The sequence below is a fragment of the Zingiber officinale genome, chromosome 4A (assembly GCF_018446385.1).
Source record: "Zingiber officinale cultivar Zhangliang chromosome 4A, Zo_v1.1, whole genome shotgun sequence".
Taxonomy (NCBI): Eukaryota; Viridiplantae; Streptophyta; class Magnoliopsida; order Zingiberales; family Zingiberaceae; genus Zingiber; species Zingiber officinale.
The window spans coordinates 125,549,736-125,562,888 of record NC_055992.1 but is presented as its reverse complement, the minus strand read 5'-3'; the positions used below and the strand labels follow the sequence as shown (position 1 = coordinate 125,562,888).

Below are 13,153 nucleotides of genomic sequence, written 5' to 3'. Positions count from 1 at the left end.
TCGATAAATTAGCAAAATTTGGACTCATGCTCGTTCGATTTCCTTGATCTAACTGATCAACATGAAGTAGCAACGTTACAACCTCAAACTCAAATCGTAGCTTTAGAAAGTGGCAAAAATCAAAATGGCGAAGGGGCTCCTCTTTCATTTATTATTAAAATCAATAAACTTGAATTGTACATTTTATTTGCTATAACTGGTTACGTTTTCATAGTTACTACTAACTGCTACATAATTAATTTCAGGATTATAACTGTTATAATTGTGTAACATCTAAGAATCTCGTAGGTGCTAAAACAACGTCAAAATAAAGATAATTTCAGAGTAAAAGTCTCGTGATGGCATGGATAATAAATGAAAGAGGGGTGCCTTTTTTATTTTTATCCAAAAAAATACAATGAGATTGTTTCAAATTTTTGACAGATTTATTTGGACTGCCAAATCTTGAATTGACAGTGTAAAACTGGGAAGATAAATCATTGACCGGAATAAGAACAGAAATAACCTGGCATTGCTCTCATTCCCTGCCTCTCCTCTTATTCAGGAATGTGAATCCAATGGAGAGGGTTAGAGAGTGCCTTATGCTCTTTAAGTAAAGTTGTGACTCATTTACTATGGCTTCTTCATGCGTTTGAGTGCCCGTGACTATCTCCATACTTTGATAGATTTGTCATAGCTAGAAGATGCGATCAGGCCTGTTGACTCCGACTGTGCTAAGGAGGAAACAAGGTCTTCATGTGCAGGGACAGTGAAACTCTTGTTCTCAGTCACATCCCAGAGCTTCAGTGTCTGCATGAATTGCAAGAGATTAAGCAGCAATCATTCTTTAGAGTTCTAGCTTTGAGAAAATTTACTTATTTGGAAACTTTTAAGGGATTAGTTTTTTTGAGCAATCATTCTTCTAATTTTAAACTCTTGGAGCAAGCACACATAGATCATAATAACTAATGGAGGTATTTTGTCATAGGACCGATAATACTAGACCACTCAGGATAAATGATATTACCTTTTGCTCTAATAATAACTAAGGGGGTGCGTACTTACTTTATTGCCTCCCAGAACCAAAACTTGCGGTGATTGTGGATGGAAGACGCATGAACTGAACCTTTCACCCTTGGATTTGTGTTCATGGATGCAGCTCCCTGTTCGCAAGCACCACACTTTAACCATGTCCTTACTTACAGATGCGAGAGTATCGCCATTTGCAGCCCAACATATCGACTCTATCTTATTATGACCCTACAATTCGAAGAAAAAAATTAGGAACCTATACGAGAAAAGTTATGAAAAAATGTCTTATCTGCTCAAACTGACCTGTAAAATGTGAAGTCTTATAGTCGTCTCAGCATCGAAAATGGTAATGCCATTGTCTGCTGCTGCAGCCAGGAACAGGCCACTTCTAGGCTGGAACTTGACTCCGACCGTAGCACCCTGGCTCAGCGACAAAGAAAACTGAACTCAGCCATTGGGAATAAGAGTAAGTAGATTGAGATGCAATCCGACTAACCATGAAACTCCTCGTGCATAAAAAGTGGCTGGCACTCCAGTACCTAATATCACGATTGTTGCCGCAGGAGCAGAGAAGATCAGACTTTTGGGGATGAAAGTCGAGTGATGTTACCGGTGAATTGTGCCCGGAGAAAGTATGTAAACAGTTGACAGAAGACTACAAATGTAAAAGAGGGAAAAAAATAGTCAGCACTGAAAAGAGAAAGTATGTAAACAGTTGACAGAAGACTACAAATGTAAAAGAGGAAAAAAAATAGTCAGCACTGAAAAGAAACAACATAACATTGTCTCGATTGTTAGTAAACACGACTACAAATGTAAAAGAGGAAAAAAATAGTCAGCACTGAAAAGAAACAAACTAACATTGTCTCAGATTGTTAGTAAACATGACTCCAAATTGTGCTATGAATCTTGATAGGAAACCGCAGGTGAGAAAATGTGAGCTCGGTGTGGGGAATATAACTCATCTATAGGCGAAAGCTTCTTGCTAGAGAATGCAAGATCGCAAAGGAACAAAGGATACCATTTGGTTAAAAAAAATGACTTGATTGATTCACTTTACCTCCGTAATGTTCCTAGAAGATATAGATGTGTTATCATATGACAGATAACCAAATAAAACTAATGATGCTCCGATACTGTTTTTCTGATACAGCACTACAGACCATGACTTCTAATCTAACTGCACACGAACACTAATATTATATCTAAGCACCAAAAGACCTAATTTACAAAATATAAAAGTAAGTTGTAAGAAGAATAACACCATACTTCAGAGGCATTCCATAGTCGCAGAGTTTTATCAAATGATGATGATGCCAGAAGAGTTGAGTTGGGGCTAAAACAGACACCCGTCGCAAATTTGGAGTGTTCATCAGAACTGCTAATAGTTTGCAATGTCTCCATGTTCCAGATGATAACCTATCAGATAAAATAAGACTAAGCACCTGAAACTTAACTAAAAGTAACCAAAAAAAACTATGGTAATTAAGTTTGCTACAAGTGACATAGATACTAATGCAGGATACAGCATCCAATAAGTAAACCAGCACACTCTGAAAAGAAAGTTTAGCCATACATGAAGAACTCATTGAATAGTTTTGTTGAAAATGAAATTTTGTGGCAGCATGTACTAGCCATTGGAAAGCTTAATCTTTGTCCAAATCGTCGTGCTTGCTTCTGGTTCATAGTCTTTCCATCTCACAAAGTTCAATAGTGGTTAGTGCTCTAGCTTTGTAGTCTTACTATTGTGCATGACAAAATCATCAGGAAATGTGTAGTAAAGTTGTCACAATCTTACAGACAGGAGAAGTTGCTTGATGTCTAAATCTAGTTGCAAAAACTAGCTCATTGGAATGTTTTCAAAAAACGACAAATAAACGACTCTACAAAGAAGTCCTTAATTTGTATTAGAAGTTCTTGACCAACTAGACTTTCCATATTTTGAATTGCACCGACCAATGGTAGTTAAACTCCAGAATAACTATTCCTATTCCGTGATGACTTCAAGCCTACATGTGATTGCTTCTTGGCAATTGAATGAAATGGCAAATAATTAGCAACTATACATTTTTTTGTGGCAAAGTGTAGCAGCTATATTGACAAATATCGGGTTTTTTTCTCTTCTTTCCACCACCCAAGGTCACTAACTTGAACCAAGCAGAAAAACCCTACATGCTGGTATACCATCATGCATAGTGTAGTGTGCTGCAGTAAGTTAGGATGGTATACTTCCAGCATAAGTGTGCTAATAAAAACTGACCGAAGCTATAACTACCTTTCAGGGTAATTACATGATGGTAGACTCCATGATGATGAGCTTCAAGAAAATGAAACAATCATCGCGTATACAAGATATACTACCTTTTTATCGTGTCCGACACTAGCAAGCCACATTCCATCTGAAGAGAAGTGACAAGAAACTATGCTTTGACTGGTATGTGCATGACCAGATTCAGTGAGAGTAACTCCTAAGACAGATATAGAACATGTTAATGAAATTATTTGATATACTAGTTGAAAACCAATGCAGAACACAGATACCATTCAGAGATTTCGTATCATGTGCAGTAGTCATATTGGTAGTAGCAAAAATCTCCCTTCCATCTTCGCTATTGGAGAAAAAAGATTCAATAATGTCTTCAAAAGTCTCACAATCATCCTTCAATCAGAAGAGTAAATTATATTTTAATAAGATGATACACTATCTTCCAGTTTTCATAACAAAACTGAAATCAGATTTCGTGGGCGTACCATTTGGTTGAAATAGGCAAGTCCATATGTTCTATCTGTTCCATGCATCATCAAACTTTTGGAAATAGCATTTGAGTTTTGTAAGTTACTATCCATGGAAACTCCAGAACCAGATATATGACTAGGAGTTGATGGAGGTGGGGTAATAGAAAGTGTTTCCGTCGAACTTTTGAAAGTAGCATTTGAGTTTTGTAAGTTATTAGCCATGGAAGCTCCAGAAGCAGTTGCGATAATAGGGGTTGATAGAGGTGGGGTAACAGAAAGAGTTGCAGTAGTTCCGGTCCGACTATTGTATCCAGCTCCAGAAGAGGTTGATTTTCTCGGCCTACCACTCTGACAGGTGGATAAAAATCATGTATCAATCAATTGGAATGTGAAATAAACATACAACAAAAAAGAGAAGTGACCCAAGTTATGAAAATAGATATAAACATGGATTTAGATTCACATATTCCATTTATGAAGTGTGGTTGATTAGAGAATCAAGAGACATATTTCAAGAAATGTAAATTCATAAAAAAGTAAGTAGATCGAAACAATCAGAGTGGTGTCAACCCTAGCCGTGTGACTATATGGTAAATTTGGTACACAGAGTTGACAAAATAAAAGAAAACAATTTCAAAAGAATATAACAATACCTTTGGTGGCCGCCCTCTAAGTGGAAGACTACTGACACCTTGGTTCATTACTGAAAGATATAAATATGCACAAAACATCAAATTTCTACCAGATCATCATAAATACATTATTGCTAAAGACACGTAAGGTTACAGAACACAAGTAGACAAACTAAATATGGTAACCATCCAATCAATTTGTTAAGGAACTTAAAATTCAGATGCCTTTAAAAATGGTGCTTTGAGCAATGAACTTTACTATGATACACTTAAACATCCTAGTAGAATTACCAAAATTTTTCAAGGTGATTTCAAGATCAAGATGGTACTCTGTCTAGAAAGAATTGGCCATAATCTTGTGGAGAACAACATTGCAATATATGAAGTTGTGCTTGATTAATTAATATGAGTTTAGAACCAAATGTTCCCTAAGCTATATAGGCAGCAAAAGGTGAAACCATCACCTCAACGGCCCCTCTAGGATGCCCCCAAACCCAACTATCTAGAGTTGAGGTAAATCACGGGGGTTTCGTCCAGCAACAGCAACGCATGCAAGGAGAAGTTGAGACAGCCAACGGGGCATTCCGCACCCGTTGGGAATCGACCCAGGCCTATTGGCAGCAACACACTTACATGAACCAACTGCGTTAGCCCGTGGGGGTATTTAGTAGCACGTTCAAAGGACAATTAATAGATTCAATAACCAAGAAACTGTGGAATTTATGTAAAAGGAAGATGTATGCGGTAGAGGAAGACCAAATCAAACATAGGTAAATGTAAGGGGAAAAAATAATTTATTTAAATATTACTAGTGTGCTAGCTTCACATAGACCTCAATAGAGAATATGATTTATGTAACTGATATCAAATAGTTGAGACAAACACAGCTTAGGTTGATGATGATGAACATGTTTCAAGGCACAAAATTCACCAGATAATTTGCTTACCAGCTCCATTTGTTCGAGATTTTGCCCCCAGAATTCCACGGCCAAACAATGAAGGATCCACATTCAGAGATCTTTGAGGTGTAGAGGGATCCACATTCAAAGGTCTTTGGGATGAACTTGCCTCACCCTTACTGTGACGCAACTGTGGATAATAACAGTTAACATGAGCGTGCAAGAATACAGATAAAAGGTAACATAAACAAAAATTAGATGGTGTTAAAATAATACAGGTGTGTATTGATTTTGTCCTTGAATATGCTGCATATCAGAAGATCCATTAATGTGATTGTATTGGATAAGCTGCCTGCCCAATTAGATTTGAAACAACTTATTATGACCTCTTTAAAGCATCCTAGAAAAACTCCAGATTCAGGGGAAAAAACTAGCTATTACCCTGGATGGATGGCTGCAGATTGTAAAAGTGTGTCTCTGTTAGCGTCAAGAAACTGTGTGGATATCGTATCTGCTATTAACTGTGGCTGATCCACCCCCTCTTCATATGTTTTGGAATCCAATAAACTAGTTTTTGGAATCTCATTGGTATTGGTAGCATTTATCATCTCAATCAAAGCAGGATGAATGCCTCCTTGTTGCTGCAGTTGGGTCTGTTCTTGTGGTATGATCTGTAAGTGCTGCATCTGTAACTGCTCTTGATGATCTTTTGCTTTTGTCCCGTGTATCTATGAGTAGAACAGAAGGTTTTTCTAACCATCATTTCTGATAAAATCTTAAATCATTCCAAATCAAAGGAAATTACCCCCTTTAGTGATGAATCAACTGGAGAATGATCTTCATTTGTTCTAGCAATGAAAACATCAGAAAATATAGACCACCAGTCTGATAGGATATTGTCTGGAAGATTATTTTCTGCATGCCAATCCAAGTTCCATAATATGGTATACAGGTGCCAAGCATATTATGTATACATGATTGAAAGCTAGATAAAAAAATTCAGTCTGTATGGGGTTCACTGATAGGTAAGCATAAAATTTGGTGCTGAGAAACCACATCCACCATGATGAAGATTGAAAATTGTTGGAAAGATTTGCTTCAGTTCTTTGAAATGGATCTCAGCATGGACTTAAATATTGTACCATTCAAGGTATAAGGGAGAGACACATCCAATAATTTGTCAAGATAGGTAGATGGCGGGCTCATGCATACTTGATGTTTTTGCACCAAAAGGTACTCATGACTTCACAATTGGCTACCAATTAAATGTGCTTAGGATGGATTTAGCTGAATCAATAAATACTTTGATGGGTGTGGGGCAAGTTTATGTTTAAAGCTACAGGTAGCAGTTATATACCTGAAATATTTGATTGATTTTATAATATACACAATACTGATATACATACTTAAAATCCCTAATCTTTCATTTATGTTATTATTAGTCTCATGTTTTGATAGTACCCATGGGTACCTGACACATTTAGTTGAGTAAGGTACCCATCTTAACATTATGTGCATGGGTTCTGCTAGAGCAATAAATAACCATGAGGGGTATGGAACCAGTATGGAATATTAGATATCTTGCACAAGTACACGCATTATTCGCAAGCATTCTATTCGCAAGTATCTCTAATGGCAAGGAAGATACATAGCTTGAAATGGCTTATCCATAGTCTAATATGGATGATACAAGTATAATACAAAGTTCTCAACATAATACAAGAGGAAAGGAATTGAGCATGAAATCAATTTGGGTAGGGGATTCTTGACTTATCCCAAAATTGACTACATAGTTAATGTGCATATTCTCAGGACACGAAACATTTAATGCTAATTGTTTAAAAAGTTAAACAATAAAAGTTAAGATTCTCAAATATTTGTCTGGATCAATATATAAGGAAATGAAAGTTTAGCATACATCTACAAATCAAAAGTAAACATAAGTTTATTGGTGGCAATTATAAACTAAATTGAGCAAGTATTTCCTTGTTATTATTATTGTCTGTATGCAATGTCATTAATATCACGTTTGGAATCTTTGAGGTCAAGAATCTTGTGAAAACTCAGGTTTGATAAGTTTCCGGAAGATATTTATAGTTTTATTGCAACGTTAAAGTCAATCTCTATAACCACTTTCAAGACGATCTTTGTCAAATTTGTTAATTTATTGGTATCGAGGCAGTGTTAAGGAATCAATGGTTGAATGAACTTTTCTACGTGGGAGTCCACTTAATATGGTTATTGAAACTACCATGCCGGATCTAATTCTGTGGACAACACAACCCTCATGGATCCCGAATCTCAAACTTTCTAGAGATTAAAGAACTAAATTTGAAGATAAGTATTGCTTCTAAGTTGGTAAGGAAATTGATATAACTTACAATTACTAAAATTAACAGGATCTTCTGTTGATGGAGTTAGTTGATAGAAAATCCTAAATAAACAGCAGGAAAACATGAAGGTTCTTTCAACATATTAGAGAAACTCAATGAAAGCGGTCAGTATAGTTTAGGAACAGCAGTTTTGGTATTGTTTGATAGATAGAAGGTGTATAACTAGGCATTGGATCATTGTTGAAAGCAATTTAATTTCCTGGAGGAGCAAGAATCAAATTACAATAAGATTGAGAAAAATACCCTGCTATGTTTCATGTTGTTCCTAGTTGCTTGATGTAGTTAAATTTCTAATGAATGAACAAAGGTGTCCTCAGTTGATTTACATGTATTTAGTTTGCAACAAAGTGATTATTTATATCATTACTAATCTTGTCTTTCACAAAACAAGTCTATTAAGATAGAATGTCACTTTGTACTAATAACAATCACAAAGAAAATAAAAAAGTATATGCTAAGATATTAGGTAACTAAGGATTACATAGTGGGGTTTAGTCCCACATGGATATTTTAGAAGTAGGTTATATCTAAAGTTTATATATAGGTAAGTGTGTCTCTTGTAAACATATGGTCCTTCATTTCTACAGAAATCATTATTTGTGTTAAAGTTAACCTCTTAGTATTGAGGTTTTCTTAAAAAAAGTATCTAAGGGAGAGGTTGTGTCGCTAGTGGCTCCCCTCATCTTTTGATCATTTTTCTCCTTCACTTCTAGCTCTCACCAGCATGCAATCCTCCACATTTTCTTTCATGCAACCACCTTTTCTTAGCTCTAATTCCATCTTTCATGAAATCCTCCACTTCTCACACTCCTTCCATAGTTCCATGGTGACTTCATGATGCACAATCTTGTAATTTTTTCGTTCGAGAAATACAATGTTAAACTCTTCCTCAACCTTTTTATCATTGCTCATATGGAGACCCTTCCCTTATATTTTCCCTAGAGCCCATATTTCAATTAGAGGAGTCGAGGGAAGTCGCATGCTATCGCTAAGTCATTTCTACTTTTTGAACATAGGTTATTTTTGGATCTCTATATCTTTGTCATCTACCTTTACCCAAGTCTGCCGTGTCGTCTTCTCACCTCTTGATCTATGAAGTCCTCCAATATTGCCCTAGCTCTAGCACTTCTAAGTAGTGTTGTGAGGGAATTCCCTAGGCATATCTCTTTCGTAAGTTATTTAGCATGTGTTGTTTTGCTCCATTTCCATCAACACTTACTATTTTATCCATCTCCTATACTGTTCTTAATTAATTATATCCAAAAAAGGTTGAGTTGTATTATCCTTCTCAAATGAGAAAATATTTCCTTTTATTTCACAAGTCAAACAAAAGGTCTTAGTTGTGCTATTTATCTTCCCTCTGAGACCCTCAAGTTCTTTCCTTTTTTATTGGTCTATTATGTGTTCTTGTATAAGTTACCCTCATAGAGAAGCCCACTCAAGAGATAAATTCTCGAGATCTCGCTTCATTTTTTGTTTAATTTTATCCTTTCTCTCTATATCATCTCTTTGTCAATGTGCTAACATCAAGTCAAAGGCATCATTGATTGTGTATAATTTGTGGTCAAGAAGAATTGTCTACATGCTTCGTCTCACTTGAATGTGAGTACTATATTTTGTTTTATTGTTGAGTCTAGTCAATGTTTTACTTATGAGAATTTTACTAGTTCATCTAACAAGATGGGTATAGATAGTCCTTGTGCTCCAGCTTATGAGAGTTTTTAAGAGTTTTATGTTAATATGGTATTAGTCTCACATGGATAGTTTAAAATTGGGCTTATGTAAAGAGTCCAACATATAGATAATGGCGTCTCTTATGAACATATGATGTAAAACAAAATTCCTTTTGTCAAACTTAACCATATCTACCTTAAATATACGTATTTTTTTTTTACTTGCTTTTCTCAATCATTATAGTAAACTAGGAGGGATTAAATAGGAGATTATCTATTCGTGGGGTGCATATTCAATGGATATAAGTATATAGTTGGGCAAGGAATGGTGAATCTAGAATAAGAAAATCACCTAGGTTTTGTTCTTTTTTCTCCTCCTTAGTTTCTCTCCTGTTTGTTTCTTCTTCTATGCTATTCTGAATACCTGTATAAGAAAGCCAAAAGGAGAAGTGTATGAAGGCAGTAACTGAGCATGGTCAAGAGAAAACGAAATGTACTATGAGTATAATAGGTAGTAATACAACCCAAATTTGGGCATTTCAGCGCAGAATCGAGTGACACACCCAATGTACCAATTGGTAGAATAACTCTCTAAACCTACTCAGTTTTGATAAACAACTATTATTCCTCTAAATTTTATAGAAACTTTTGTCAAAGCCGCACCTAGCTGACTAATCATTGATCACGAATACTAGCAAATGGGAGAAAAACACTAGCTCCATGTATAAAGCATTGCCCTTTCAAAACAAAAGCTATTGCTAACTCTCATTTTTATGAGAATCCACAGTGTTTTCCATGAATGACATAATAGAGCTAGTTGCCAAATACAAACGAACACCATGAACTAAAACTGCTAGTACATATTCACAAAACAAAACTTGATAAAGCTTAGATGTACTCGATGCTAAAGAACTGTCTAAGAAAGTGGAAAAGAGAAAATAGAATTTACTCACCCAAAGCTTCCGTCACAACATTTCCTTCTTCCTTGAAAATTTCGGCCGTGGTCAGTAAGTTGCGTCTCACTAGGTAATCATAGATATAGGTATCAAGCCTGACAAGAAAAAACATCGCCAAAACAGAAACTTACGAATAAGCAACGGAGCATAAAATCTCACAAAAAAAAAACAAAGTGAACTCGATAATAAACTCCCCCAACTCACGCCTTATCCGCTTCCCAGTTCCCCTTCCACATAATGACGCCGCAACACGAGAAAAAAATCAACACCACAAACTCAGTCACGGTTTCCCCTACGTCCAGAAACTCGCAACCGCACCCACTGCTGCGATTCGAGATGGGAAACAAATCAGAGTCGGGAATGAAAATAGCATACCGAATGGGTTGAATCAAACCTCAAACCCCCTCGTACTCTGTGCCTCCGAGATCACGATTCCGGCGCCCCCTAAGGAAGGAGAGATCGAGATCGCCGGAGAAGAAAGGACTCGCCGATACGAAGAAGAGTGAGGGAGTGTATTTATAGTGGCGAGTAGAACGAAGGGTGGGAGGTATAAAACCCCTCGCTGTGGGCGCTGGTTTTTGTGCCTCGGGAAATTTGACCCGGAGTCGTGCCTCCTCGTCTGAAGCAGTTCAACTTGTGCTCCGGGTCTTTGACTTTGGTCAATCTCTCGCGTTCACACGGCGATCTACGGCCCTGATCTATTACGAGTGGCAACGGAAGGGAATGTTCTGTCTGGTGCCTGCTTAGGATAACTGGCCCGGACTGGAAGCTGCCAAAATTAACATTAAAAAATAGCTGTAAAAAAAGCTTTTTATTTAAAAAAACACGTGTAAAATAATAACGTGCTATAAGTTTATTACAACAATTTGGAAAGAGTTAATTGTAAGTTTATCAAAACTTTCAAGGTCTAGTTTCAATGTAGAGCCAACCCGAACTAGTACTTTGTTCTTGGTCGATCGAATATGCTAAGACATAAGTTTACGATCGTAATTGTGTTTTGTCGTACGTAGCTTATTCAATTATGTTACGGCTAACACGTGTGGTGCTTATTGTATCTAAACAACAACGTTAGGATACTCGAAGAGTGTTATCGCACGGAATACACTCACACTCTTACTCACTTGACATATACTCACTTGACATATGTATTGTATTGTAACGTAGTTTACTTAACAATTACATCCCGAGCGGCTAATGGAATTGTCATTTTAAGAACAAGTAAGAATTTTTTCCATTAATATTTAACTATTTATAGTTTGAAAATTAATTAGTTCCAAAAATTTTACAGCTTTGTTACCAATAGGAGTTTTTTTTCTTCTTATTTTTAGCACTGTTTATATATTTTTATTTTTATTTTAAACTAATTAATCTGATTATTTTTTACTTGGTTTGAATGTAAACTATAAAAATATACTCAATGTCACATTCCATGCTCCTTTTACCTTCCTATTTTCATAAGATTGCTCGGTGTGTTTATTCCCTGTGTTTTTTTAATGTTGGCGACATAATTTTATTATTAAAGTTTCATTTAAAAACATTGAATTCAAGAAGCTACATGATGATTATAACTTCCCTTCATATTAACAATTCTTCCGAATTTATAAAATAGGATATTTTATTAAAGGCCCGCCCAGTTTTTTTGAATTTCTCAAAGAGCACATCATATTTTAGTTTTTATGAAAGGACATACTTAATTTATAGAATACCTCTCACCAACTCAACTTCTAAAATATCCCATCTCAGTGTTAGAACCCTCTGAATATATATTTCGTCATTAATTTAACAATAAAATTTAAATTTCATGGTTACTTAGGAATGGAATAAAAAATTTAATATTATATAAATCGTTAAAATAATGACAGATATATATTTCTATAAGACTATAACTAATTTAATGATAAATATTCAATCTAAGAAATTGAATGACTTTCATTGATTTTTTTTTTTAACGATAGATGTTATAGGGTTGATAGAATTTTATTGACTTTTATAAAATCCGTGAAAAGAATTCTATGAAATTCTATAAATTTTTTTTGTAAGACTTTTACATACATTTATAAATTTCATAGAAATTTATGATTTAAGAGGTGTATTCAATCTTGAAAAAGCGTAGTTGTCATGGTCTCACGATATCTATTTTCAAACAAAACCTAAAATACCTAATTAAATTTATTTTTTTAATAAAATAATAAATAACAAACTTGTCCATAAAATTTTTTTTCAACATTTTATACTTTTATCTTGTTTTGGCTAAAAACAAAGAGACGATAACATCTCACTTAAAAAAACTTTAATAATATAATTTTAAATCCAATATATTATAATAATTTCCAATATTTTTATTTATAATTTTGATCCAAATTAACCTGAAATGTTGGTCAACCCTTTAATTTGGTCAAACTTTTAATAAAATGTTAAATTGATAAATTTGATTATTAATAAAATTAATATTATTATTATTAATTTGATTAGTAATAATATCATTAAAATAAATAAATATAAATATATAAAATTTATTTAGGATTTTTTAAAATTTAATAAATTTTATAGAATATTTTTAGGTCGAATTTTATTAGACTTTATTAAATTATCTATTAATTAAGTTGAGAATTAATTTGATTTATTAATATATATTTTATATTAAAACCTATTGTCTCAAGTTTCTCTTCCCTCTACGTACATCGTCGCCATCCAAATCGATTTCGACTTCGACCTGCTCGCAGGTAGTCGACGGAAGCATCATCGACCGCCTCAAACAATTTTTCTATTTGTTTTCCTCCTTTCCGGCGCACCGCAGACTTCACCAAATGAGACTCATTGTTTCCCATCACGAACAACTAGAGAAAAAATTTT

At 34.9% G+C, this 13,153-nt stretch overlaps 1 protein-coding gene across 1 annotated transcript; it reads right to left on the bottom strand.

The window, feature by feature from the left end:
• Window positions 1-16: 16 nt before the first annotated feature.
• On the bottom strand, window positions 17-13,128 carry LOC121972760 (transcriptional corepressor LEUNIG-like). Its single transcript, XM_042524396.1, has 14 exons — window positions 13,014-13,128; window positions 6,084-6,193; window positions 5,720-6,006; window positions 5,555-5,630; window positions 5,327-5,468; window positions 4,401-4,450; window positions 3,763-4,095; window positions 3,553-3,670; window positions 3,373-3,479; window positions 2,281-2,430; window positions 1,508-1,666; window positions 1,315-1,431; window positions 1,045-1,239; window positions 17-789 (listed from the first exon to the last, which is right to left on the bottom strand). Exons 1-14 carry the CDS (start codon window positions 13,126-13,128, stop codon window positions 646-648), a joined length of 2,103 nt encoding a protein of 700 aa, XP_042380330.1. The 3' UTR covers window positions 17-645.
• Window positions 13,129-13,153: the final 25 nt, after the last annotated feature.